Source organism: Cebus imitator, unplaced genomic scaffold (genome assembly GCF_001604975.1).
Source record: "Cebus imitator isolate Cc_AM_T3 unplaced genomic scaffold, Cebus_imitator-1.0 Scaffold590, whole genome shotgun sequence".
NCBI lineage: Eukaryota > Metazoa > Chordata > Mammalia > Primates > Cebidae > Cebus > Cebus imitator.
In genome coordinates this window covers 701,253-729,041 of record NW_016107905.1, presented here as the reverse complement: position 1 = coordinate 729,041, position 27,789 = coordinate 701,253, and the positions used below count along the sequence as shown (strand labels likewise).

At 45.2% G+C, this 27,789-nt stretch overlaps 1 protein-coding gene across 3 annotated transcripts in view; it reads left to right on the top strand.

Moving 5' to 3' along the window:
- The window catches only part of SUSD6 (sushi domain containing 6), a 108,027-nt gene extending 80,511 nt beyond the window's left edge, over nt 1–27,516 (top strand). For all 3 annotated transcript variants that reach the window (XM_017516477.2, XM_017516478.2, XM_017516476.1), the window contains exons 3-6: nt 15,999–16,196; nt 17,209–17,347; nt 21,817–22,244; nt 23,361–27,516. In XM_017516477.2, coding sequence (XP_017371966.1) covers nt 15,999–16,196; nt 17,209–17,347; nt 21,817–22,244; nt 23,361–23,386 — 791 coding nt within the window. In that variant the 3' untranslated portion in view covers nt 23,387–27,516. The remainder of the gene's footprint in view (nt 1–15,998; nt 16,197–17,208; nt 17,348–21,816; nt 22,245–23,360) is intronic.
- The last annotated feature ends 273 nt before the right edge of the window (nt 27,517–27,789 follow it).

Here is a 27,789-nt window from a genome sequence, read left to right as displayed (position 1 = left end):
TTTTGCTCTTGTTGCCCAGATTGGAGTGCAATGCTGTGATCTTGGCTCATTGCAACCTCTGCCTCCCGGGTTCAAGCAGTTCTCCTGCCTCAGCCTCCCAAGTAGATGGGATTACGGGTACCTGCCACCACACCTGGCTAATTTTTGTATTTTTAATAGGGACAGGGTTTTGCCATGTTGGCCAGGCTGGTCTTGAACTCCTGACCTCAGGTGATCTGCCTGTGCCTTGGTCTCCCAAAGTGCTGGGATTACAGGCATGAGCCACTGCGCCCAGCCTAGCCTATGATTTTAGGTGTCAGATGGGCTTTTATTTAAAAGGCTGGCCTGTTCAAACATTGCTAGCCTTCTATAACGTAAAACCCCAGGTTTGGGCAGTTAAGAGAAAAACAACCATCAAAAAGTAAACCAGCTCTTAGGCTGTGAACTTTCTCATATTCTCTAGTCTCAATCCCTAACTGTGGGTAGAGTTGTTATGTATGTGCTTTAAATGACAAAGTTTTTAAGAGAAACTAACCAACATTCCACACTGGGTTACTATTACAATAGAAAAGAGAAAAATCTCTCTAATTATAGCAGTATTGTGGGCTTCTCCCATGCCTGGCTGGCTATGACATGGAGCTGATAAGCATACAGTTGTCTTTCATACTTGCCGTTACAACATGTTAATTAAGAGAATTCAGCTGTGGCACCAGCTGGGGATGTCTGGCTTTGTGGAAGATCGCAATTAGATGCTTTCTTTTCTTTTTTTTTTCCTCCTTTTCAACTTTGGTGGAATGCCTTTGAGTAGGGCTTTTAGTCTCAGCAATATAAATACTTTATAATGTGCTTAATTATGTAATCATACAGTTATACTCTTCTGTGTACACACACATTGTTTTATGAATTTGTATCCCCTTTTCTAATACATGAAACATCTAGCCTGCTTTTTGGTTGTTGTGGTGGAGCCAGACTCTTCTCTGCATTGAGCAGGAAGAGGAGGACTAGACGAATTTACTGATTAGCCTCTGATTATGATCTGCCCTACTTCTGTTTCTTTCCTACCTCCCCCTTGACCCTCTATCTCCCAAATAATTAGCATCTTAGTAGTTTCCTAGCAAACTCAAGGTAATTGAAATAAAATTGGATTGTATAATACTCTATCTTTCCATTAGTTTGCAAATGTAGTCTTTCAAAGTATGTGGTATTATTTTTCTCAGTCCTCTGTTCCAGGCAGTTAAAGGGCATGAGCCTGGACGTGAGAGCTCATGCATGCAGGCACAATGGGACCCATTGATTTCTGGCATTCAGCTTGTGCATAGAGGACCTGTGACCCCAGCTGTTAGAACCAGGACCTGGGAGCAGCTGCTTTCTGGGATCCAGTCCTCCAGGGATAGGCCATCTGCTGCCATTTGAGAGAACCCTGGGAAAGAAACTGACCACAAAATATCTTTATATTCCTTTTTTGTGTGCCTCAGTCCCCTTAGTTCTTTCCCGCCCCCTCTCACCTAGGCAAACCTGAGAAGCATGATGAATCTGCACTGGAAAACTTGCACGAGTTTTCCTTCTTCTTCGCCTTTTCCCACTCCACCCTGTCAGCACATCCAGCTCATTGGAAAATAGTTTCCAGGGGATGCAGGCAGATTTATATGGGCAGCTTCGTCAGTGAGATTAGTACTATTTAGCAGGCTTTCATTTTATTATGAATAACATGGCTTTGGCTTTCTTTGCATTATAGGTGTAGAAGTGTCCTTAAAATCTCATCTCATGGAAGAGAAACGCAAGATTCCACATTCTTTAACTTTGCATTCATGACCAACTCTCTTCCGGTACCAGCCTGGTTTTCTAAATCTTGTTATCTCCTGCTAAACCTGGAAACATTTGCTAACTTCTCCATATACATACCACCTCTTCTTACTTCTCTGCCTTTGTATGTGCCTTTATCTCCCCCCAGCATGTCCTTCCCACTCTCCTTTATCCCTGTCACAATCCTTTATCCCATGCTCATGAGCCTACTTCCCCTGAAGTTGGAGCTCTGATACCATCTTTACCATCTTCTTTGGTCCCTTCTCCAAAGAGACCATTGGATTAATCCTTCTTCAGAACTTTCTGCAGCCCGTATTGATTTCTAACATATGTCTATTATAGTCATTTATTAGAAAGCTCCTAAAGTATAGGACCAATGTCTTTTTATCTTTGCACCTGCCTACCTTCATTGCCTGCTGTGGTGCTTTTTGTACTTAGTAAAAACTTGTTTTTTTGTTTTTTTTTGTTTTTTGTTTGTTTGTTTGTTTTGTTTTTGAGACGGAGTTTCACTCATGTTACCCAGGCTGGAGTGCAATGGCGTGATCTCGGCTCACTGCAACCTCTGCCTCCTGGGTTCAGGCAATTCTCCTGCCTCAGGCTCCTGAGTAGCTGGGATTACAGGCACGCACCTCCATGCCCAGCTAATTTTTTGTATTTTTGGTAGAGACGGGGTTTCACCATGTTGACCAGGATGGTCTCGATCTCTTGACCTTGTGATCCACCCGCCTCGGCCTCCCAAAGTGCTGGGATTACAGGCTTGAGCCACCGTGCCCGGCCTGTAAAAACTTGTTAAAAAAAGAATGGTAGAATTAAGCTGAGGGAAGAGAGAGAGGAGAAAAAAAACAAATGAATGGGTAAATGTAATCCTTACATGGATTCTGGAAGAGAAGCAGTAGATATTACTATTATTTTAATCTGGTTGGGGCCCTTTATCTGTATTCCCAAAGAGACTGAAGTCTCCTCAAGGACATGCGATGTGTATTATTTGCTCTTGAATTTCCGGCACCAGCCTGACTCATAGTTGGTGCTTAATAGAAATTTGTTAAATTAATGAAGGAATTTCTGTTAGAAAACTGAAACCCAGAGAGAATCAACACTTGTAAATACTATTTATTTATTTATTTAATTTTTTGAGATTGAGTGTTGCTTTGTTGCCCAGGCTGGAGTGCAGTAGCACGATCTCCGTCACTGAAGCCTCTGCCTCCAGGATTCAAGCGGTTCTTGTGCCTCAGCCTTCTGAGTAGCTAGAATTACAGGCACATGCTGCCAAGCCTGGCTAATTTTTGTATTTTTGTTGGAGACAAGGTTTTACCATAATTGGTATGGTAAGGCTCTACCATATGGCCAGCCTGGTTGGCCAGGCTGGTCTTGATCTCCTGGCCTCAAGTGATCTGCCTGCCTCCCAAAGTGCTGGATAGGCGTGAGCCACCATGCCCATGCTTTTTACTTTCTTTTGGATGAAAATTATTAAACCTGCTGTCTGGAGGACAAGAGATTAAAGGTATTTTCTATACACCAATGTGGCATTTAGACATAGTTATCTAACATCACGCAGAGCGTGTGAGGCTGTCCCAGGCGTTATCTTCTGACTAGACATTTCAGACTGGTCAGTCAAAAGTGGCTTGCCAGAGTCTAGGGTCCAAAGAGCAAGAGGGGCCATGACAAGTGACAGGGGCATGGTCCTCAGTCTGATAAATAACCATGGTTTAGACTCTACTCCTGACTGTTACCTAGTTCAGGCCCAAGTTTCACTAGTCTGTATTTTGAGATTGCTTTGTTATACTAGAGCCAGACCAATATGTACACAGGCTAACATCACAGGCAAGTCCTAGACCTTCAGGGCCAGCCATCCATCCTTCTTTGGACTTTGCAGCAGGCTTGAATGCATTCCTGTTGTTTTCAAAAATCCTTAAAGAGGCTTAAGTGTGGCTTCCTGAGGGAAAAACGTGGAAAGGATTCACAGGGAAAGCTTGTGAGAGGAGTAGAGGGATCTTCCAGGAATACTGTGTGCTGAGCAAGATGCAAAAGTTGAAAGTAGTGAAGAAGAGAAATCCTAAGGGGATTTGATTCCTCACCATCTAGAAGCAGTTGGTGAAAGTTCCCCTCTGGGGGAGTGGAAAGGAAACCAAGAAGGTATGACAAACTGCTTTTCCTGTAGTGGCCATGTGTGAGAAGGTGGTTTAAAATTTTGTGGTTTAAATTGTTTAAAGCAGAGAATCTCATGCCCCACAAGGTGGAGGAGGAAGAATATCCAGGTCAATGGACTGGGTAACTTCTGCTCCACCTGCCTGTGCAGGGCGAGTACAGAGTTCCTTAGGCTTGCTGGTTCAGAGGCGATAGAGATGAGACTTGTGGCTTCATTCAGCCTCCTCCTCCACCATCAGAAAACCACACACCTTTTATTGTCTCTTTTGTATTTGTAGTCCCTGTCTCAGGGTGGGACCCTGCCCACCAGAATGTACAGCGCTCACTTCATGGCATGCCTTAGACCCAGTGATATCTCTTTCTTCGGAAAAGATCATTCAGGGCTGGGCAAAGTGGCTCATGTCTGTAATCCCAGCACTTTGGGAGGCTGAGGCAGGTGGATCACCTGAGGTCAGGAGTTCAAGACCAGCCTGGGCAACATAGTGAAACCCCATCTTTACTAAAAATACAAAAAAATTAGCCAGGTGTGGTGGTGTACACCTGTAATCCGAGCTTCTCAAGAGGCTGAGGCATGAGAATTGCCTGAACCTGGGAGGGGGAGTTGCAGTGAGCCAAGATGAGATCATGCCACTGCATGCCAGCCTGGGCAACAGAGCAAGACTGTCTCAAAACAACAACAAAAAGCTCATTTAGACCTCTACCCCTCAACTGCTGGTGAGTATTTCTCAAAGACCGGTGGTGTTTTGTTGATTTTGGGCCATTGCCTCAATGGATTTCTGTTACCATCCATAACTAGAGTTTAGTGAAATATTTCCTTTATTTGCAGTTGTCTAGGCCTTTATGAGTAGCAGTGGCCTGTTGAGTGCTTGGGAGAAGCAGCGCACTGCCTGACCCCCTGTTTGGAGCTATGTGGCAGAGGCTGTTTACTTCAGGCTTTGGCAGTGATATCCCTGTGGTCCTGTGTGTTCTGGGTAGTGGTAGAAAGGTAGCCCTCCAATCCCAGGTCACATCCCCATTCTGCATTTAGTGACAGCCTTCCTTTCACATATCCTTCTTAGAAGTCTTGTGTTCTTAGCTGAAAATGCCCACGTATCTTCTCCCACTTGAAGCTTTGGTGTCTGTGATCCTTAAGTAGCTCCATTGTTTGTAATACACTGAGATTAGTGAAGGAAACTGTCTTGCCTTTTCCCTCCACTTCTCTGGAAAATGTGGCCCCACTTGAGATATGAACTCAGTCCTCTGGGCACAGCTAAACTCACCGGGCCATATTCTTCTCTAAACTGGAATTATAGCAGCTTTTGTCCTTATGTAAGCCACCCCTATGTTATATTTTGTAGGTCTTGCAGTAAATTTTTTCTGGTGGCATCAGAAAAAATCAAGAAGCGTCCTTATAACAGAGAGAAGGGCAAGCCAGAGTTTGAATCCAGACTCTAGTACTTAGTAGCCAGGTGGCCTTAGACCATTACTAAATTTTTCAGAGCCTCAGTTTTTTCTGAACAAATTAAGTTTTATACCACCTTCTTCCTAGGGTGGCATAATTTAATAAGACAGCGCTTTTAAAGTACCAGTGCAGTGCCTGGTGATAAATGTTAATTCTCTTCCTTACTTGTATCCTTTCAGCAACAGAGATCATTAAATTTGTTTTAAATTTGATTCTGTGTTCTTGAGGCCCTGCTGTGATTGCCTGGCACTGGACTTGACATTAGGAGTTACCATTAAATGGTAGAATTGGAAATGAAACCATAATTTCGGCCTTTGTACCCAAGAGTCCAACCCTGTTTTAAACTCTAAGCCAGTCTCCTAAGTTAGTTATCACCTGCTCATCAGTTTTCCTTCTGAGCTGCCTTAAGCAGCTGACTGGGCCTTTCCTGAGAGGACCAGCTACCTCCTCTTGAGAGGCGAGGAATTCTGAGCGGGGAGAGCAAGCACATCCTTTAGCTTAGGTAGGTAATAGGGTGAAGGAGATGAGAACAAGAAGTGACAATTGCTAATGAGGGAAAAATAAGCATACTCTGCTTTTCCTTAAGCCCCTAACTGCCACTGTCAAGGGAAACAGTAACACTTGGTAATACACATGGAATAGCCTGGCTCCCTAGCTCCACTGTCATCCTACCATCCTGGGGGTGGAGGTAGGAGACAGCTGTGGGCTCAGCTCTACAGGTCACTGTACTGAGTGTGGTGGTAGTGGCTTTGGGCACTGAGTGGCCTAGCTGGGCACCTGGAGCAGCAGGCTGGAGAGTAGTCCTCTGGCCTGGCCCTCTTTGTAGCAGTCTTAACAGTGGGAGGGGCAGGGATGCCCAGTCTCAGCTGGCAGCCTGTTTCCCTGGGTCCCTGAGCGGCAAGAACAAGAGGAGGTGAAAGGGTAACAGGCCATATGGAGGCCATTTGTCAGCCAAGAGCAGCCTGGGCTGTACTGCTGAGAAGGGGAAGTGAAAAAGTAGCTGGCTTATTACGGAGCTGGAACAAGGAGAGAGCAAACATCCCCTAAAGTGCTTATCCTGCTCTGTTTTTTTGTGTGCCCCCTCTCCAAATATCCAGACATTTCTGAAATAATCCTTTTTCTTTTTACCAAAGCCTTTGCCCATTCCAAAAATCAGAGATAAGGGTTTAGTTTGCTTTGTGAAAATTTATCAGTGCCTGATATGTGCCAGGCATGATACAAGACACTTTCAAGTTTGCAGTTTTGTTAGTCCTCTAAAAAACCTGTGGAGATGGATATTGGCTGCTAAGGACTGAGACTCAGAGGAGTTACGGCAGTTGACAAGGCTGCAGAGCAGGCCCCTGGGTCACACCCAGATTCATCTGTCTGACCCCTAAGACCATGCTCTTACCCCAAGTGGCTCTGGTTCTGTTAGGTAGGCAGTGTATTTTCACAGTTAGGTACCAGTTTCGAGAACACAAATTGTACCCTGGAGTGGGATTCTCTTTGCTGTTGTCTGTTACCGACTCATCTCAAATCAAAACCTATTGTGGCTCATTGCAGTTTAAAAAAAAAGGCAGTGTCTTGAAATGGGGACAAAATTTTGTAAGTCACATTGATTTTCTACTAAGTATCTACTATCTGCTGGATTATTTGTCAGGTACTAGGGATAAAAAAAGATAAGCAGAACAAGTCTCTGTCCTATGGCTTAGGTGTGTGGGTTGGTGGTTAGTAGGGAAATGGAAGAAGGACCAACCTCTGAGAAAACCTGCAGAGGCTACAACACGGTGATAGGTTACAGGTAGGAGTGAAGACCATGTTAATGGGAACCCAGAGGAATAATAAAGCTGCTGTTATAGAACACTTAGTGTGTGACAGACCAATTACCAGGTACTTTACCCACATAGTTGTGATTAATCTTTTGAATTCCCATGTTACAAATGAGGAAACTGGGGAATAGAAAGATCTCCCCAGGACTACCCACCCAGTGGATAAACTGTTGGAGCAGTGTGTAACCCCAGGCAGTCTAAGTCTCAACCCAAGCTGGTAAGCTCCACCCTATGCTGCTCATGGTTTCTCTCTGTCCATGCCTGGGAAGGTGGCCTTGGAACCTTGAAGATGAGTGGAGTTCCAGCATGTCCTTTCAGGCCAGGGTTTCGAGGCTGGGAGAGAAGCACTTTTTACTGAATGACTAAGGACTTTAGTGGCTTAGGTTAAATTAAAGCACTTTCTTTTATTGAGTCCTGCCTCAAACATGAAAACTCCAGGTGACAATAAAAGGAAGTGCTTGTTGGCTCTGAGGCCCCTGGCTGGCATTTTTCATCTCCTATGAGGTGGAGGAAGTCAGGGGGCCCAAGCCTAAAATAAGATGGACAGGCTCTAAAGCCTGTCCCCCCTGTCAGTTGCTGGTCTTCCAAAGGTGGGCTTAGGCTGAGCCTCTCTTAGGAAAACAGTGGTGGGGGCCTGAGAAGAACAACAGAAGGTAGCCTGAGCCATGAGTGGTTTCTCCCTGTGTTCTCCCACCCCAGCTCTGGTGCCACACCCTGAGAAAGGCTTGAGCTACTGGCTCTCCCCCAGTGAGTGGGAAGTTCTCATGAGAAAAGGGATCCTGGCTGGACAATAGGCTTCCTGTCTGACTGCTGGGAAGATCAGTCTCATAGGAGAGGAAGGTTGCAAATGGCATGAGAAACCATCTCACTTCCCTCTCACTGTACCCTGTTTTAGACTTGACTATTTGAGTGGGGAGTCAGGAAGGCAGAAAGCTGGGCAGACCCATGGACCAGAGCATCCCTGGATATCTCTTAAGTAGTGGGACTCCTTTCTGTTTTCTGGCTCTTACCACAAGTCCACAGCAGGAATCTGTCTCGACACAGGAGTTTCTGCAGGGACAGGATGATCTCTAGCCCCACACACCTTGTTCTCTATCCAAAACCACAGTGGTTGCGGGAGGTAGTGAGAGGTAGTGAGGCCCGCCAACTTTAGACAAATTTGCAAATGTCAGAAGAGATCTCGGAGACAATCTGGTTCAGTGCCTTCATGTATTGAAACTGACGCCCTGAGTCTACGGGCAGTACCCAGATTGTCCTTGTCACTGGACTCTCCTGTCTGTGGCTCCCTTGTCAGATTATGGATGTGAGAGAAGCCTGGCTCCAAGACACACTGATACTGCTGTGAAGTGGGAATACAGCCTTTTGTGGTTCAAATCCTAACTGTGCCACCCACCTGCTGGGTGAAACTGAGCAAGTATTTCAACCCCTGGCTCAATTTGCTCATCTGTGTAATGCAGTAGTATGTTTCTAGAAGGTTTTTTGTGAAGCTTAAATGAGTTACACATGTAAAGTGCTCAGGCAGTGCCTGGCCTATAGTCAGTGAACACGAGCTATTATTATTAGGCGGCTTCAGAAGAAACCTTTTGACCATATCAGATGTGATCACCTGTTTTTTTTCTTTGTATTTGTCTGAAATGCTCTAATTCCAACTTGCCTGGGAGGCTTTCTTGAGGGAATCACCTCCCTTTTGAAAAAGGCTGTTCACACTAGGGTGTGACTCTTTTATGTGCTGTACAAAGTAGCTGGATGTCCCCAAAGCTGTAGGCTGAGCACATCAAATGGGGAAATGAGCCACAGAGCAGAACCTGTCAGGTTTCCTGATGCCCTGCCCCCCTCAGCAGGCCAGGCTTAACTTAGTGGTCAAGCTTGCAGCTTAGAAACCAAAGTTCCTGGTGAACCCAGCCCTGCTAATTACAGATGTGTGGCTTGAGGCAGATCGCTCAACTCAGCTAAGCCTTACTGTCCTATTCTATAAAGTGGATAAAATACGGTACCTGCTTCACGTAGAGAGAGAACTCAGAAGAGTACTTGGCACAGGTAATAAACTATCTGCAATAATTACTATTTTCCTTATATATCCAAAACAAACAAAACTATATATTTAAACACCTTTGTTCTCTATATTGACCTGGCTTTTTCTGTGGATCTCTTTGCTTCTATAAACCATTGAAGGCTAGAAGTAGAAATATAACCTTTGTATATAAGAAAGAGTTTTGAGAACAGGCACATAAATAGTGCTTTTCTAAACAACTTTGAGACCCTCCGTTCTAAATGCCTTCTTTCCACATCTTCAGCCTTACATTTCATGCCCTGTGGTGTGGTTCTGAACCTTTTCCTCTGTTTGCAGATCCCCAGACCTATCCTCTGACTCCTAGCCAAGGACTCCTAACTGAGACTCTGCTGTCTGCTACAATAGCCACTACTAGGCAGCCCCATGTGGTGACGGGGAACTTGAAATGTGGTTAGTCTGGGTTGAGATGTGATATGAGTGTAACTGGAAAGGGATCCTGATTCAGACCCCAAGAGAGGGTCCTTGGATCTCGCACAAGAAAGAATTCAGGGCGAAGCCACAGAGTTAAGTGAAAGCAAGTTTATGAAGAAAGCAAAGGAATAAAAGAACGGCTACTGTATAGACAGAGCTGCGACATGGGCTGCTGGACTGAGTATATTTATAGTTATTTCTTGATTATATGCTAAACGAGGGATAGATTATTCATGAGATTTTCGGGAAAACTGAGAATTTCTGGAACTGAGGGTTCCTCTTCTTTTCATACTATATAGGGTAACTTACTGATGTTGCCAAGGCATTTGTAAACTGTCATGGTGCTGGTGGGAGTGTCTTTTAGAATACTAATGCATTATAATTAGCATATAATGAGCAGTGAGGACGACCAGAGGACACTTTCATCACCATCTTGGTTTTGGTAGGTTTTGATCAACTTCTCTACTGCAACCTGTTTAGTCTGTGACCTCCTATTATCCTGTGGCTTGGAATGCCTAACCTCCTGGGAATGCAGCCCAGTAGGTCTTAGCCTTATTTTACCCAGCCCCTATTCAGATGAAATCGCTCTTGTACAGACTATGATGAGAAAAAGAATACAAAATATCTCATTAGTAAATTTTTATGTTGACTGCATGTTGAGATGTAATCAGTCATGTATTTTTTTATATGTTGGGTTAAATAAAATATTAAGATTAATTTCACCTTTTTCTGTTTATCTTCCTAATTGGCTACTAGAACACTTTAAATTACATCTGTGGCCATATGATGTTTCTGTTGGACAGCTCTGTGCTAGGTTTGTGATTTCCATCCATTCCTTCCTCCTCTGTTTTCACTCTTTTTCTTCTTCACCCCAGGCTATTAGAAAAGCTCATATTTGAGCAGTTTGTGTCACATTTAACACTTCGCTGGTTTAGCATAGAGATGGCTGTGATCATGCCTGTCTTCTCTAGGTTATAGGCTTTTCAGGGGACATGGTTCTGTTACTGCAAAGAGGTCCAGATCCAGACCCCAAGAGAATTCTTGGATCTCACGCAAGAAAGAATTCAGGGCAAGTCCATAAAGTGAAAGCAAGTATATTGGGAAAGTAATGGGGCTGGTCATGTAATCCTAGCACTTTGGGAGGCTGAGGCAGGTGGATCACTTGAGGTCAGGAGTTCAAGACCAGCCTGCCCAACGTGGTGAAACCCCATCTCTACTAAAAATGTAAAAGTTAGCTGGACTTGGTGGTGCACACCTGTAATCCCAGCTACTCAGGAGGCTGAGGCAGGAGAATAGCTTGAACCCATGAGGCGGAGGTTGCAGGGAGTAGAGATCCCCACTGCACTCCAGCCTGGGCTGCAGGGTGATACTTTGTCTCAAACAAACGAACAAATGCACTATAGATAATTTAAATGTAACCTCCCCCTACACAACCCTAATTTCTTTGAGGCGCATGCATGTCACACTGATCTTTGTATTCTGTACTTCTAACACCTTGTTTTGAAGGGGCTCAAGTATTTGTTCTGTTTGTTAAATTGAATGCTTTGACCCTGAGGGTGCTTTCCTGGAGCTTATTTTGCTTTGCTTGTTTGGGAATGTTGTAAGTTTGTTTTGTTTTAATTTGCCTCCTGAAAGTCTGGCCTGCAAACCAACAAAAGCAGGAAACCCTTAGAAGGGCAGATGAGGGTCCTCAGCAGTTGGTTTCGGTTGAGGGTGTCAGGCTGAGGCCATCAGGCTGAGGGTTGGAGGTGGTGGAAGTAGCAACTAGATCTTTTTTGCATCTCATCTGCATTTTTACCAGGGTGGACTTTGACTGAATACCTACTATGTGCACTCTCTGTGCTCACTGAAAGCCTAAGTGGCTGTGGGACAGAAAACAGAGAGGAAGCTAAAGATAATTCATTGATCCCCCCCCCCCAAAGTTGTCTGGCTTTCTCCTTCTCTTTTTAAAATTATGTGGCACTGCCAAATGAGTTGAGTTCATTGTCTTCTCAGAATTAAGTATGGAGCTTCCTTCTGTGAACCTGGAATTGTCAGAGAATGATCCTGGTGCACAGATCAAGACAGTTTCTTGCCTAGGACTGTAGCTTCTGGAAGCCACTGGGCAGCTTATTTGCCATGTGGGTTTTGCTTTTTCTTAGTGTTCTTCCCAGGCATCACTGAGAGGGTCCTCTTCAACACATGCTGTTGGCCAGGACTCTGCCCTTGGTCAAGAGGATCATATTTTATCACGTGTTCTTTTTTTCTTTTTCTTTTTTTAAGACAGAGTCTCTGTCACCCAGGCTGGAGTACAGTGGTGCAATCTCAGCTCACTGCAACCTCGGCCTCATGGGTTCAAGCAATTCTTGTGCCTCAGCCTCCTAACTAACTGGGGTTAGAAATGTGTGTTGCAACACCTGGCTAGTTTTTGTATTTTTAGTAGAGATGGGGATTCCCCATGTTGACCAGGCTGGTCTTGAACTCCTGACCTCAAGTGATCCACCTACCTTGGCCTCCCAAAGTGCTGGGATCACACGACGAGCCCACTCTATGAGGCATGAGCCACTCTACCAGGCCGTTTCACACGAACGTTCTTAGTGTCTTAAAATGACTCGCCCCCCCCCCTTTTTTTTTTTGACCCTTTCTTTTTAGGCCTTCTTATTTCATCTTTGAATCTGAAGCAGCATCTTATGACATACTTAAGCTTATTTTCTGTGACCTTCATAGATACGCATAAAATAATTTTTGTGCTAAATTTATTTTCCCATACTGAAGTGGGTTGTTGTCCCACAGCCAAGGAAGATTAGGATGTGGACACACGACAGTGAGGTTAAGAGTGGAAATTTAATAGGCAAAAGAAAGAGAAGAGCTCTCTGCCCAGAGAGGAGTCTTGGAGAAAATGGTTGCCACTTCTGCAGTGAAATGAAGAAGGTTTTATAGATGAGCCTGAGGTAGTGTCTCATTTACATAGGGGACGAAAGATTGGTTGGACCAGGTGTGCCATAGTTTAAAAGAAGCTGGCCATCCCACCTGAATCTTTTATTGTGCAGATGGGCTCTCTACCTGGTGGGCATCATATTGCCTGGTCCTTACTGTACACATGATGACAAAAAATAGGAAAGATGGAGCCTCCACATTGAACATACCTGACCGCCAGGTAGCCCTTTTCTATTGGCACAGCTGCTGACATTCACCTGTGTAAGCTTCCAGCTTGCTTATCTATGTCTGCAGCTCGATTTTTTCAGCCTGGTCTTTGTTAGAAAAGAAATGATCTTGAGGCTGTTTTTCCTTAAAAGGGCAATGTTTAACCCCTTTCGTTAAAAAGGACTCTCTTGCCCTCACTATCTGCCTGAATAATTTCTTTCTAGCTCCTGTATCAATACTAGGATTGCTATAATGTTGATATAATCTAAGGTGTCTCTCCATCTTATATCAAATTATAAAGTTGCTTCTCTTATAATGCTACCCTTCTCAAGAGCCTTCAGTGGCTCCCCCTTTTCTTTGACTATAATTATAAATATCTCCTTTTGCAAGCAAGGTCCTCTACAAGATGGTTTCATCAATCTTCATGTTATTTTTTTTGACTTTTAAAAAATTATTCAATCCAGCCAAACTGGGCTACTTGCTGTTTTCTGAGCTTAACCTAAATTTTCCCACTTTAGTGCATTTACTTCAAACTGCCACCTCCCTTCTTGATAAAGTGAAGCCCGGTCTGAAATGCTACTTCCTCACAGATCCTTTCCTAGGCTCCCCCATTCCTGGTTTGAACTTCCTCTCTTGTGGCACAAATCACATTATTTGACATGTGTTAGAATAAATCTGTGTATAGAGTATCTTTGGAAGAATGCAGTAGAAACTGGTGGAGTGCCTCTGGAGAGAGGAACCAAGTGATTAGGAGACGTGAGAAAGGCTTGCTTTTCACTCTGCACCCTTTTTAAATTTTACACCATTTATATTTCCCATTTGTTTGTTTTGTTTGTTTTTGGTAAAAGTGTTTTAAATAACAAAAACCTAATCCCTAAAACATTATAAGAAAACACTGGAGAGTATGTTTATAACCTCAGAGTAGAGAAAATGTCCTTAAACCAGAAGCTGTAAAGAAAATGATTTTTTAAATGTCTGTGTGCACTTAATGGTCATATCCCTATTTGGCAACAAGGACCTGAGGTGCTTATATTTTTATCCTTTTACAGAGCATAGCACAGTGACCCCCTACTTGGAATCAATAAGTATTAGTTGAATTGAAATTAAATTGAATTGCAACTCACTTCTTTGCAGGCCTCACTTTTTTTCTAAATGAGTGCTAGGTGACCTCCAGGGTCCCAATCAAAGATTCTGGGGAGATGTCGGCTTTATGGAAAGAGATACCCAGGAAAGCAGGGGTGACTTTAGAATGAGCAGCTCTTCCCCTGAGACTATCCTTCCCAGGACATTGGACTTGTGTGTGGGTCCTGCCTGCTTTCAGGAGCTGCCCTGGGGTGCTCAGCATTAATGACACTGAGGAAATGAATCAATTAGATACAGTCCAAGGAGAGCCAGAGAGTAAGTCAGAGAGATCTGTGGCAGGCCTGCCGCCCTGAACAAAAGAGGGAAAGTATAAAGGCTAAAGCAGTTTACAGAGGTTTCTTTGGAAATCTGGCTGGCCAGCGCTCTGAACTACTTGGCCAAAGTTTAAAGAGCACCAGAAGGAGTGTAGGTGTCTGTCTTCCTCTTGCTCAAGACCCTGGTGGTGGAGAAGAATAGGGACAAGTTGGGTCCTTAGAGGGGACTGAGGGGGACTTATTGGGGCTTATGTCCCAGTTTCAGAGAAGCTGCCAGACTTCTCTAGATTCCTGTGGCATCTCCCCAGCTTTGTTTCATTAATAGCTTTTTAAAATGGCATATTTTCTTTAGTGACATCATCTGAAAAAAGAAGAAAAAAAAGGTACCTTTTTTCCCTATCTCAAGTGATAAGCAACTTGAGGGTAGGGAGCCATCATCTCTTTTTCATTTGGTATCTACTCCCCAGCCTGGCTGTCAGTCACCTTGCTTAACAGCCATTTGTAGATTGGAAAGAAGTGGCATGGGTGAGAGAGGCTGTGAGGGCTGCCCATCTTGTGGATGAGAGTGCCTTATCTTAGACAGTCAGGCACTCCCAGTCACTGTAGGCCTGTTAGAGGAAATGAGAAAAAGAAAATGACCATTCTTATTCTCATACAGATATCCTTGTGATATTCAGGATGGGGGCAGGGTATTCGTCAGCAAAAATTGAATTTCCTTTGGAAAACTTTCGGTCTTTCCTACATTCATGAGTGCCTGGCCATTCTGCCCCCGCCCAACCTTCCAAACAGTGATTCTTTTGTGTCCTCACTTTTACTGTTTTGGCTGGTAATACCCAAGCAGTCCACTCCCTGGGGGCTTCAGTTCTGCAGTGTCTGTCCATAGTGGAATCAGAGGCTGTCCTTTTCCTCCTCAGGGCCACTCAGACCTTCCAGATCCTCTGACTTACCATTACTGCAACTTATCAGCGCCTACCACACCTAGGCACTGCCTGCCATCTCCTTAACTGAGCAGTTTGAAGAGGGCAAAGGGGAGGTAACCTTGACACCCACACCCTTTAAAGGCCATGCAGCTCATGGGGTAGAAGCAGTGTCTGCTAGTGGAAAGAGCCCAGAAGATTGGACTGTGATCCCAAGCCTGCTATTTACCCTGCTGTAAGCTTGGCTGAAAGTAACTTAACTTTTGTGGCCCTCACTGTCTTCATCTTCAAAGGACAGTAATGATGACTGTCTCACAGAATTTTCAGGACAAATAAGATAGGACAGTCTGTATATCAGTGGAAAATGTGGGATTTGTTATGGGATAGAGACAGGTGGTACCATTGACTACTATAGTCAGAGAATGGAAGATGCACAGGGGTTTGGGAAGCCTCCCAGGGAATCTTATCAGAAATCCCTTCTCAGGCCAAGAGTACATGTTTTTATTATACTATGGAGTCTTTTCTGACATTGATAGTGGTAACAGGCCACTGTTTTACCTCCTTTCACTCTGATTTATTGTGTGTGTTACAGGCTTTATTAAAACTGTATTGTGTCTGCATCTCTATAGGTTCAAGACTTTAGAGTCTATTGTTCAGTTATGGATGGAATTATCTTAAGGCATGGTGGGGAGGAAGGGGGAAATGTTGCAACCAGCCAGATTTCCACTGTTGCCAGCATACTTTCCCTCTGTCAGTGGCAATCGGAATTTCCAGGGTTTGGTTAACAACTCCTCCAAGGAAAGCACTCTTTGCTGCTCGTGTGTTTCCTGTGGAAGTCTTCAGAGTTGCATCACCTACTGGATACCTCACCACTGTGCCCCTGCTCTCTCCCCGTCTTTGCAGTGTGCCCCCTACCACCGGAGCCAGAGAATGGTGGCTACATCTGCCACCCCCGGCCCTGCAGAGACTCCCTGACAGCGGGCAGTGTCATCGAATACCTGTGTGCTGAAGGCTACATGTTGAAGGGCGATTACAAATACCTGACGTGTAAGAATGGCGAGTGGAAACCAGCCATGGAGATTAGCTGCCGTCTCAACGAGGGTCAGTCTGGCAAATGAGAAAGGGATGCTGCTGGGGTTCTGCTTTCTGTTAACTCAGAGGATGTAGTACATGCTTCCTCCAGAGCACCCTTTGCTGTGGTGACGCCCAGCCCCACATGATGCTCTGCAGCCTCCCTTCCTTGGGACTTCATGTCTTTGTGGAAGATACTTGAGATTGCTAGTGCATGTCCTATTACATTTCACTGGGCCACTGAGGCATCTGCCCTGCTCTGTAAAGTCCCTTTGATGTTTAAGATCTCTTGTTTGCCTGGCCAAGTGTTGGTGACCCTTGACCATATTCTGCTGTCATAGTGAGCATAATGCTAATACCTTTTCTAGTGTCTCTTCCATTTCATTTTTCCTTGAATGAAGCTACAGTCTAGCTGGACAAAAGACCTCCCACCCTTCCTGCTTCCTCCTGTCTTGTGTGACAGGAAAATCCAACTGCTTGCAGGAAAGTGTGTGTCGTATGACCATCTTTGTGCTTCCCACTCAGGCTTCAAGACCAGAGCATGTTTAACCCATGACACCCCAGAAATGGGTGGGAACCAACCTGAGATTTACAACTGAAGCTGTGGATCTTAGGATAAGGTTTTATTACAGCCCAGCTTCTATAAATTAATCCTGCCACTTGGGGAGAACATAGGTAGAACTTAGTGGAATGATGTACCCAGTTAAATGGTCGATGTTTATAAACTTGCTTTTGAGGATGGTATCCAAGTGGTTTATGAAGGTAAAATCTCTAGGGTTAAGTGAGTTTATGTATCAGATGGACCTCAAAGATTGGAAGTGAATGTAATTTTTTATTTAGGAAACAGGAAAGGGAAGTGGTCCTTTTGCAGGAGGACTGTGTATACATAGGTCATTCTAAGCTGTTATTCCTGAAGTGACCCTGACCGCAGGATGTCTATATTCACCATTCAAGGGGCATTTGACAAAATCAGCTGTGGGGCCCATTAGCTGTTTTATGTATTTGGGTACAAAATCCTGATGATGATGGCTTATTTTTGTAGACAAAGATACCCACACATCACTTGGGGTCCCCACGCTGTCTATAGTGGCTTCTACTGCCAGCTCCGTGGCGCTCATTCTCCTCCTCGTGGTGCTGTTTGTCCTTCTGCAGCCAAAGCTGAAGTCTTTCCATCATAGCAGGTAAGCCCAGTGGCAGTGCTCTGTGAGACAGGCAGGTACAAGCATTACTATGGGGGCCAGTCTTTGGTGGAGGGTCGCTGGTGGCCTGCCAAACTCTGTAGGTCTGTGTGTGCTTAGGGAGCGGGGAGGGCCCTTCCATGTGTTAAACCTTGGATGTGCCTAGCATTGTGCTTATTGCTTTGCATACATGATCTTAATTCTCATAGGAACACTGCAGATGAGGAAATTGAGGCTCAGAGAGGTTAAGTTATTCACTCAGGGTTATACCTCTAGGTGATAGCAGAGCTCAGAACTGAGGTGGGGCAGAGTGGCTCACACCTGTAATCCTAGCACTTTGGGAGGGCGAAGTGGGCGGATCACCTGAGGTCAGGAGTTTGAGACCAGCCTCACCAACATGGTAAAACCTTGTCTCTATTAAAAATACAAAACAATTAGCTGGGCATGATGGCAGGTGCTTATAGTCCCAGCTACTCAGAGGCTGAGGCAGGAGAATCGCTTGAACCCAGGAGGCAGAGGTTGCAGTGAGCTGAGATTTCACCACTGTGCTCTAGCCTGGAAAACAGAGTGAGATTCCCGTTTAAGAAAAAAAAAAAAAAAGTACTGAAATCTGTTCAGTTCCAAAACCACGTCATTTCCCCTACACCAGTGGTTCTCAAAGCATGGTTCCAGCAGTAACGGCATCATGGAACTTATTAGGACTAACCAAATGACCTCTGGGGGTGAGGCCCAGTGATATTGTTTAACAGGCTGTCCAGGTAATTTGATGAACACTGAAGTTTGTGAGCCACTATCCTGTACTCCTGGTTCCCAGTCCTGACTGCAGTATAGAGGCACCTGGGGGAGTTAAAAACAAACATCAGCACTTGGGCCTCCATTCCTATTCTGATTTATTTGGTTTGGAATGGAACCCTGGCATTCACTTTTTATAAATGCTTCTGAATTTTTCTGTACAGCTAGGATTGAGAACCACTGCACCACACTGAGGAGAAACAGAGGAAGTGGGTTTTCTTGCCCGCCTTTATCAGTTTCCTTTTCCAGTATAGTGCTTTAGCCGCAAGTTGTCTAGGGACGGGGAGCATGAAGGGCGGAGCTGATGGTTCTGGCCCTGAGTGGATTCCTGACCATAGACTTTTTCTTCCAGGCCATCGTGGCTTCTGCAGTTGCTTTGTCCTTCCTGGCAGTTCCTCATTCCTTCTTGAGGTGTAACATTTTTTACTTATCTTCACTGTCCTTCATCGGTCACTGTTGTAACTCACAAACATAAAGGGCCAAAGTAAACTGCATTCAGTAAAATGTTTCAAGTTTGGATTTACAGACAAGGACTAGGCTAGATTTAATTTCTGTGTACTATATGTGATTTTCTTTCTTTTATTTTGTTTTTGGGAAGAGGCTAGCAGTTATTTTTTATTTTCATTGAGACTGAGTTTCGCTCTTGTTACCCAGGCTGGAGTGCAATGGCGTGATCTTGGCTTACCGCAACCACTGTCTCCCAGGTTCAAGCAATTCTGCCTCAGCCTCCCAAGTAGCTGGGACTACAGGCATGCGCCACCATGCCCAGCTAATTTTTGTATTTTTAGTAGAGACGGGGTTTCACCATGTTGACCAGGATGGTCTCGATCTCTTGACCTCGTGATCCACCCGTCTCTGCCTCCCAAAGTGCTGGGATTATAGGCATGAGCCACCGCGCCCGGCCGCTAGCAGTTATTTTTAAAGGCTTTAATAGGATGAAGAGGATTTGAAAGGGATTGTTTACTTGAAATAATCAGTTATTTTCATCTAAAGTCAAACTGATTAGTTACGCATCTCATCTAAATTAAGGAGTTTTCCTCCCTATAGTTAACTTGTAAGTTTGTTAAAAGTAATTGGCTAGTTTTGCTTGATTTGAGTAGAGGGGAGATTTGGTTTTCATTATAGACCCCATTTAAATTTTGTACTGTGTACATATATTACTTTTTAAGCCAAAAAGCATTTTGAATAGTAAAAGTCAAGCACATGTTAGTGTACACACTGCTTTCTATTTTTTCTTTTTCTGAGACAGGGTCTCGCTCCTGTTACCCAGGCTGGAGTGCAGTGGCATTATTACAGCCCACTGCAGCCTCGACTTCTCTGGGCTCAGGTGATCCTCCCACTGCAGCCTCCCTAGTAGCTGCGACCACAGGCATCTGCCACCATGCTCAGCTAATTTTTTTGTAATTTTTGTAGATACGGGTTTTGCCATGTCGCCCAGGCTAGTCTTGAACTCTTGGTCTCAAGCAATCCTGCCTACCTCAGCCTCCCAGAGTGCTCCCATCAAACTTTCCCTTCCTTCCAAAAACCTCTACTGCTTCTCTCCTCACAGAGTATACATTATTCGAACCAGGTAGCACAGATTTTATTTCCAAACACAGGTGAGGAAATTGAGAACTACTTACAACAATCTAGCAACAATAATATGTTCCAGCAGCAGACCATTTATATTTCCTGATATGATGAGCTGAAAGGACACAGCATCACCTAGGTAGTGTTCTTGGCAAAAAAAAAAAAAAAAAAAAAAANAGGCCAGAATCTAATCCTGAGGAAACTATTAGACAAGTCCAGATTGTGGGACATTGTTTGAGACAGCTGGCCTGGACTCTTGAAAAAACAACAACAAAAAAGCCAATGTCATGAAAGAAAGACTATAGTGGACTGTTTAACAGATTAAATGAGATAAAAGAGGACAATTAAATGCAATGTGTGATACTTAATTGGGTCTTGGGTGAAAACAAAGAAGACCACAGTTGAAGTGGATATATTTTTGGATAGCTAGGAAAATTTGTGTCATTATATTACACCAGTGTTAAATTTCTGGGATCTGATAATGTAGTTCAGGGAAAAAAAAAAAAGGCATGTTTATGTGTATAACAAAAGTGATCCCCAAAAAAGGAATCTGCATGAATATGTCTCACATGTATGATGTTGAGTAAAAGAATCCAGAGACAGCTATGTACTCTCACAAATTTACTGTGTATCCCATTCAGATAAAGATTAAAAATATGCACAACTGTCTGGGCATGGTGGCTCACACCTGTAATCCTTTGGGAGGGGGAGTAGGAGGATTGCCTGAGCCCAGGAGTTCAAGGCCAGCCTGGGCAACATGGTGAAACTCCATCTCTACAAAAAAATTGGCCAGTTGTGGTGGTATATGCCTTAGTCCCAGGTACTTGGGAGGCTGAGGTGGGAGGATCACCTGAGCCCAGAATGTTGAGACTGCAGTGGGTCATGGTCACACTGCTGCACTCCAGCCTGGACAGCAGAATAAGACCCTGTTTCAAAAGAAAAACAATATTTTATTAAAAAAAAAAAATTACGTGTGCGTGTGTGTGTATGTGTATATGTGTGTGTATAAAACAGTGTTTTTCAAAGAAAAAAATATATATATATGCAAAACTAAACCATAGTGTTGAAGGATTCATGTTTAGGTAGTAGAGCTATTAAAATAAAAAGCAAAGAAATGATTTCCATGAAAGTCTGGATAGTGGTTACTTTTTGTGGCGAGGCAGTGGGAGTGATTTTGGGACAGGTGCAACAGGTCTAGGGTCTGGGCAGTGTTCTTTTTCTCGGCTTATGTAGGGGTTTTATACCAGTGTTACTTTTGGAGTAAATCAGCTAGATGTATATAGATTTTTCTTGTGTTCTTTTCTGTATTTGTGTTCTAATTTTTTTTAAAGTTGACAAAGTAAAAAAGTTACAGTAAGTTAAGGTTAACTTATTATTGAAGAAAGAAAAGGTTTTTTAGAAATAACTTTAGTGTAGCCTATGATCTCAGAATTTGGGGAGGCCAAGGTGGGTGGATTGCTTGAGCTCAGGAGTTCCAGACCAGCCTGAGCAAAATTGACAAAAAAAAAAAAAAAAAAAAAAAAAAATCAGTGTGGCTGAGTCAGAACAAAATTCTTGTGATTTCTAGTCCAGTATCCCACTTTTAAGACCACAGTTCTTCCCTGTTTTTTTTAACAGCTTTATTGAAATGTATTCCACATACCATACAGTTTACCTATTTAATGTGTACAGTGAAGTGGTTTTTAGTTTATTCACAGATACATGCCACTGTCATTCTCTCACTTTCTTATCTTAGCTGTGCTGAATGAATGCTTTTATTTCTAGGTCTCTAGGCTCCTAGTTTTCCCACAGGACCAGAGGGCCAGGTGCCTGTCTACCCCATTTTTGCAGGGTGATGGAACTGGATTCAAATCCTAGCTCCATCCTTTACCAGCTTTGTGGTTGTGGGCAAGTTAATTAACTTCTCTGAGCCTCATTTGTATTCTTGGTGAATTCCTACCTGAAAGGGCTTAGGTGAGAATCCAGTGTGATAAAGTGTTTAAAATTCTTAGTGCTTTGCCTGGCACATAGTAAGTGCTCAAAAATGATGGCTGCTGCTATTATTATTGTCATACTTGTTAATCTATGTGTTTATTCTAGCTCATCCTTTGTCTTTTCCTCCCTCACTCCAGGCGTGACCAAGGGGTATCTGGGGACCAGGTCTCCATCATGGTGGATGGAGTCCAGGTTGCACTACCATCATACGAGGAGGCTGTTTATGGGAGCTCTGGTCACTGTGTGCCACCCGCTGATCCCAGAGTACAGATTGTGCTGTCAGAAGGGTCTGGGCCCAGTGGAAGGAGTGTGCCAAGGGAGCAACAGCCGCAGGACCAGGGGGCCTGCTCTTCTGCAGGTGGAGAGGATGAGGCCCCAGGCCAGTCTGGACTATGTGAAGCCTGGGGCTCTCGGGGCTCAGAGACTGTGATGGTGCATCAGGCAACCACCTCTTCCTGGGTGGCCGGCTCAGGGAACCGCCAACTGGCACACAAAGAAGCCGCAGATTCAGAGAACAGTGACATACAAAGCCTTTTATCCCTCACGTCAGAGGAGTACACAGATGGTAAGTGGTCTGAGCTGAACATGAATTTTTAGCTGCTTAGGGTCCTTGCTGGGAGTGAGGAAGGACTGTGAGCCTCTCTAATAATTAGTATATTTTTAGCAAAAAAAAAGATAGTACCTGGGTTATTTGCCTACAAAATAGAATTTCACCCTCACAGTGCTGAGTAGGGCTTTGGGCTTTCTATAATGAGACTTTTCACTGTTGCCTGTGAATTCTGATAGTTTGGAGACTCTGAGGCCATTCACGGTCACAGAAGCAAAGAAGTTGGAAATTATTGAAGGCACATCAAGTTTATGGAGCTTCCTGGTTATCAACAGCTTGCCTTCCTTTTTCTTGGTTGGCCATTAAATAGTTGACCCAGGTTTGAATGTGGAAGCCAGTAACTCCATGGACACATATTGTGAGATGTGTTTAAGTGTATATCATGGCCCTTATCCTCCCAAGGAGCCAAGGTGAGGTCCTCCTCTTCCATGCTACCTAGCTTTGTTTTGTGTATTGAACAAGCATTTTGAGAGCCCATCTTTAGGTTTCAGGGGTGATACAGAGAAATATGAAATATGCTATCTTCCTCCGTGGAATATCAGCCATTTGGGAAGATGATGGAGCCTATACTCAAGAAGTAATAGAACCAGGAATTGTAGTGTCTTTGTCAAAATGAGGGGTTCAGAAAACAAGACACATTAAGTCAGTGAGGTCCTTGCCTGAGCTGTTTGGGACTGATAATACCCTAGGAAGTTGAGAGCTTGAGGCTCGTGAGCATATGAAGAAGCTGAAACCAAAAACAGAGGAAGTGATTTATCCAAAGTCACATAACTGGCAGATGGCTTTAGGAGGCAGTAGGACTTAACAGGGCTTTGTAGCCTCATAGGGTGGGATTAGGAGAGAAAGGGAAGTGACTAGACCAACAGAGCTAAGGCAGAGAGGACAGCGACTGAACATTCCAAGCTTTTCACACAGGCAGTGGGAAAGATAAGCTAGAAACTCCTCAAGAGTGGGACATTTACTTTCTTTAAATAAGGGCTAGGTGGGATAGCCCCTAATTTGCAGGGGGATTGAGAGTGCTGTAAGAGACCCACACGAGGTAACCACTGTGCTTTCCTTCTGGTCTTCCCGCAGATATTCCACTGTTGAAAGAAGCATGAGGGCAGCGGCCAGCCTTTCCTCTCTGCGAGGTTCTCTCAGCCCTTCCTCCCTCTCCCTGTGGGATTGAGCACCCTGTACTCTCCAGCCACCTTACCTGGATACCTGAGCTGCCACCTGTGTATCTGTGTATCTCTGAGGGCCCTGTAGGCCCACCTTGCTGGAAACTCAAGGAAGATTCTCGCCATCTGCCTGTTGGACAGCTGGAAGAGCTGGCTCTTTGCCTGGCCCAGCCTACCCATCTGTCGAGACATATTTGAATGTGCTGGATTGAACCCTCCCTTTTCCAAAGCCTCTGGGTCCCCTCCAGCCAGCTCTTTGGCAGCAGCCCCCATCAGCTCCTGTGGGCCTGAGTGCTGCTGTGTTTACTTGTGCCTTTCCCCCACCCTGTCCAGTTTCCCTGTCATGCAGGCTTGTTGCTATCCACAAGCCTTAGTGGCTGCACTGCTGTCCCCTGCGACACAGGGGGCTGGGCCTGAGTCTGGCCTATTTCCTTTGAGGGCTGCCCCTGCTGACCTTTGCAGGAGCAGATCCAAGTGTGAGAGCTCTTGAGTCAGGAATGGCAGAAGTGGCTCTAATTGGGGTGAGAGTGTGGTTCCTGGGCTTGCCCTGGATTGACACTGGTGGCACATTTCCTTGGCCAAGGATAGATTTGTAAAATCATGCCCAAGCTGGCCCAGGACCCAGCCATCTGGCCCAGAGGTACAGGGCCGTTGAGTTGACAGTTTCCAAGAAGCATCCAGAAGATCCCAAGGGAGGGAAGGAAAGTGGCTGATAATGATTGTCTTCCTAATATGCAAGTTCTCACTTCCTGCTTCCAGCATCGGCCTTCCTGGCCTTGTCTTTTTTCTGGTTCCCTGGAGTATAAGGGGAAGTTGCATGCTGCCTCCTGGGTTTTATCCCAGATCACTCTGGCTTTCTTGCTGCCCACAGGGGCCTGGGGCAGGAGAGTTGTTAAGATGCCATGGAGTGCCCATCTGGTCACTGGCAGTCTGGGCAGGTTGCCCCTTTCTGGGTTTGTGGTGATGGAGGGGAGGCCGAGAGGCACAGACCGAGTCCCCGGGTGGCTGCAGGCAGCTTCAGCCCGGTCCTGAGGATCCGCCTCTCCCTGGTCACGTGCCTTAGTAACTGTGCCCAGAAAGTGGCCTGCTGCTTGCTGTGCTGCTGCTTTTCCTACTTCTGCCCTTCCCTGCCACTCCTTGCATGTCACAGCTGACAAGCAATTCCTTGCCTTCCCTGACCCCCTGGGGGAAGGGCTGAGAAACAAGTACATGTGCACCCCGTCCTTACTGGCCTGAGGTGGGCAGAGGGGTGTGGAGCAGTCTAGAGTACAGGGCCTGGGGGTTGGAGCCCCCTGATGAGGGACGCTCTCCCGTAGCCATGTGTTGAATGCTAACTAGGCTGGGGTGGACAAGCTCTGCCAGCTGCTGTCATCTTCAGAAGACAGACGCAGCAGTAAGGAATGTTTGTTTTCACTTTTTATAAAATGTTTGGAAGCACTGTGGCTGGGAAACTTCGAAGCAGACCCTGTCCTGCATGTCTGCCCCTCCCCTAAGCCTCTCTGCTTGGGGGTAGTAAAAATAAAAAGCCCAGTATGTTTTCAGTACCTTACTTAACAGGGTTGGCTCCAGGCATGGATGGCCTGGAAGATGAGGGGAGTCGTCTTCTCCCAGCCTGTTACCCTCTTGCCTCCTGCCTCTGCGCTTACATACGCACTTTACCACCTGGTCATTCCCTGGCCTCTTGCTGCCACTTGTAGTCTTCCTTCCTTCCTCTCAGGGTAAGGGCAGTGCCTGCTGTGCCTGTTGGCCACTCTCACACCTCCCCCTTCCCCAGGAGCCCTCATCTGCTCTGCCGAGTCCAGGAAAGCATAGTTAGGTAGGGAGCTGGCTGGAGAATGTGCTAGAACTAGAAGGCAGATGAGACTAGCATGGGCCCACCTGGAGGGGTGTCCCTAATGGCCCCAGTTGCCTTACCACACCCACAGCGGTGCCCTTGTCTTCCTCCAAAAAAAGAAAGCAGGGACAAATAGGGGAGGGGTGGTAATCCGAAGTCTCACTCCTGAGACTTCAGCTTTTATTTTCCACTGTTTCAAAACCTGAATTCTATTCTAGAATGGTTTTTAAAATGGAAGATCTTACCTTTTTCTATCTATTACTCTGGGGTTTTCTTCCCCTTAACAGATTGCACTTTTTGTTTGGGGTTTATTCCTCTGCATAGATGACCAGCTTGATCCCTGGTAAAATGAAAAGCCTTCCTTCTCCTGAAGCCTCTTTCTGCCTTGCCCTCCGCTAACAACACTGAGGAGAGCAAGCCCAGGCTTGCCCACCTGGTAGGAAAGGAAGAAATCAGAACAATGGGAGCCTTGGCTCCCCTCTCGTCTCCTCCCCTCCCTCTTGTCACCGGCTTTGATGAGGCCCGCTTCCCAGAGGCTCCTGGGCCTGTGAGTGCAGGAGCTCATTCTCCCCTCGCTGCTGAAGTCTATGAGAGCTTCTACCCCCCGTTATTTCTCTTTCCTCCAAAACAGTTTCTCAACCATCAGCCATGTGCTGCTGTTTCTAGGGCTTCTGGGCTTTGTCCCTACTGAGGGATTAGGGACTCCACAGCTGCCTTGAGGTGGGGCCTGGCTGAGAGACAAGGGCAGCAGCAGGTGGCAGGCTGTTAGAAGAGAGGGTGCCTGAGGAGCCCAGAGCAGATGGGAAGAAACCAGCCACCGCCCTGCTTTCCTGGGCTCACCTCTAGGGCATTAGCAGGAGGCTGATGCAGGAGAATGGCCAGCACCAAAGGACATTTAAAAGAGTTTTTGGTTTTTTGTTTGTTTTTGCACACTTGAGCTGACTCAATGCAGATTTAATATCCTAGTGACTTGTAGTCACATTCTAATGACTTTCAAGGGCCAGAATGTGGTGAAAAATCACTTAAAATATCCGTCCCTTCTATGCCTTAGTTTAGCAGGTAGGCTCTATCTTTTGCCATTTCTGTATTTTATGTGCTGTGTTCCTGTTTCACTGGATGTGAACTGTGAAATGGACTGAGTCCTGGCCACTTTACAAGTTTGTTTGATTTTATAAGGCATTTCAATGTACATTCTATAAATAGAAGCACTCCATTTGCAAACAGATCTTAAAACTAATACTTTCTTTCCCATTCATCTTGCCCTCCTCCTCCTACCCCCAGCTTTAAAGTGCAGTGGAGAAGCCAAATGGAAATTCAGACAAAGGTATATACTCTTCCTGCTTCATGGGTGGTGGCATGGGAATAGATAGCCCTTAGCCCTTTCCCTCCCAGTTTCAGCTGAGCTCTCAAACCCCTTGCTTCCCACATAACAATGTTGCCTCCATTTCCAAGGAATATCCTTGCATAGAGAATGAAATATGCTGCAAACATTTCTGCATCCTTGCTCCTCACCCCCAAAATAAAAAAAAAGGCCTAGCAGGGAAGCAGCATGCAGGCTTCACAGCTTAATGCAGATGTGCTTGCCAAGGACAGTGAGTGAGGCTGGGAGCTTCTCTTATGGGACCTGCTGGGTCTCTTGGCTCTCAGAATAGGGATAGTCATTACTGATGCCCCAAGGAGGGACTTGGAGAATATTTTGCTTGGCCTGTTTGGTCTGAATGGTGTAGTTGCTGGTTCCCTAGAGTGGAAAAGGTGGCAGGCCCCACTTTGCTGGGAAGTGACTCTTAATTTCCAGTTGAAACCCTAGTAGAATTGTGAATGAAAACCCCAAGGTTGAGCCCCTCTGCCAAGCAGCAGAGCTAGCAGAAGGGGATACAGGGGCAAAGCACTCAATTGCCAAGGAAGGAGAGATGTACACGGGCTATGTGGCAGTCCCCACGCCCTGCCCTGGCTTCTTCAGGTTATCGCACCACTATGGAATCCTTTGCGGAATGGTACTCATGTAATGGTTTAAAACAACACATTCATAATCGACTCTGTGCAGGATGTCACTCAATCAGTTGGGTTTGCTTTATTTTATTTTATATATATATTTTTTGGTATCCTGTACATTGCAGTGGGTGTGAAGATAGTATTTTAATATTTGTACAAAGTTTAATTTAATTTTAATTGTTCTATGTATATAACTGCATTTCTAAATAATTAAAAAAAAAAAAAAAAAGTTCTTATGAAGGCAGTTGTGGGAGATGCGATCCTTCCTGAAAGTTTTTGTGGAAACCTTAGGTTGAAGAGAGCGTGTCTGGGCAGGAGGTGATGAAGGGATGAGGCACTGGCTCTGCAGGGTGGGTTGCCTGGCAAGAGGTGGGGGAGCTGGGATGGGGAGGTGGGCTATGGGACAAGGAAGAAAGACCACAAGCAGGTGGAAGCATATTGCCTCCTTTCTTGTTAAAGTGCTCTCAGTGTGCCAACTACTGTGCTCAAAGTAAGATGCAGCAGTGAACGAGACATT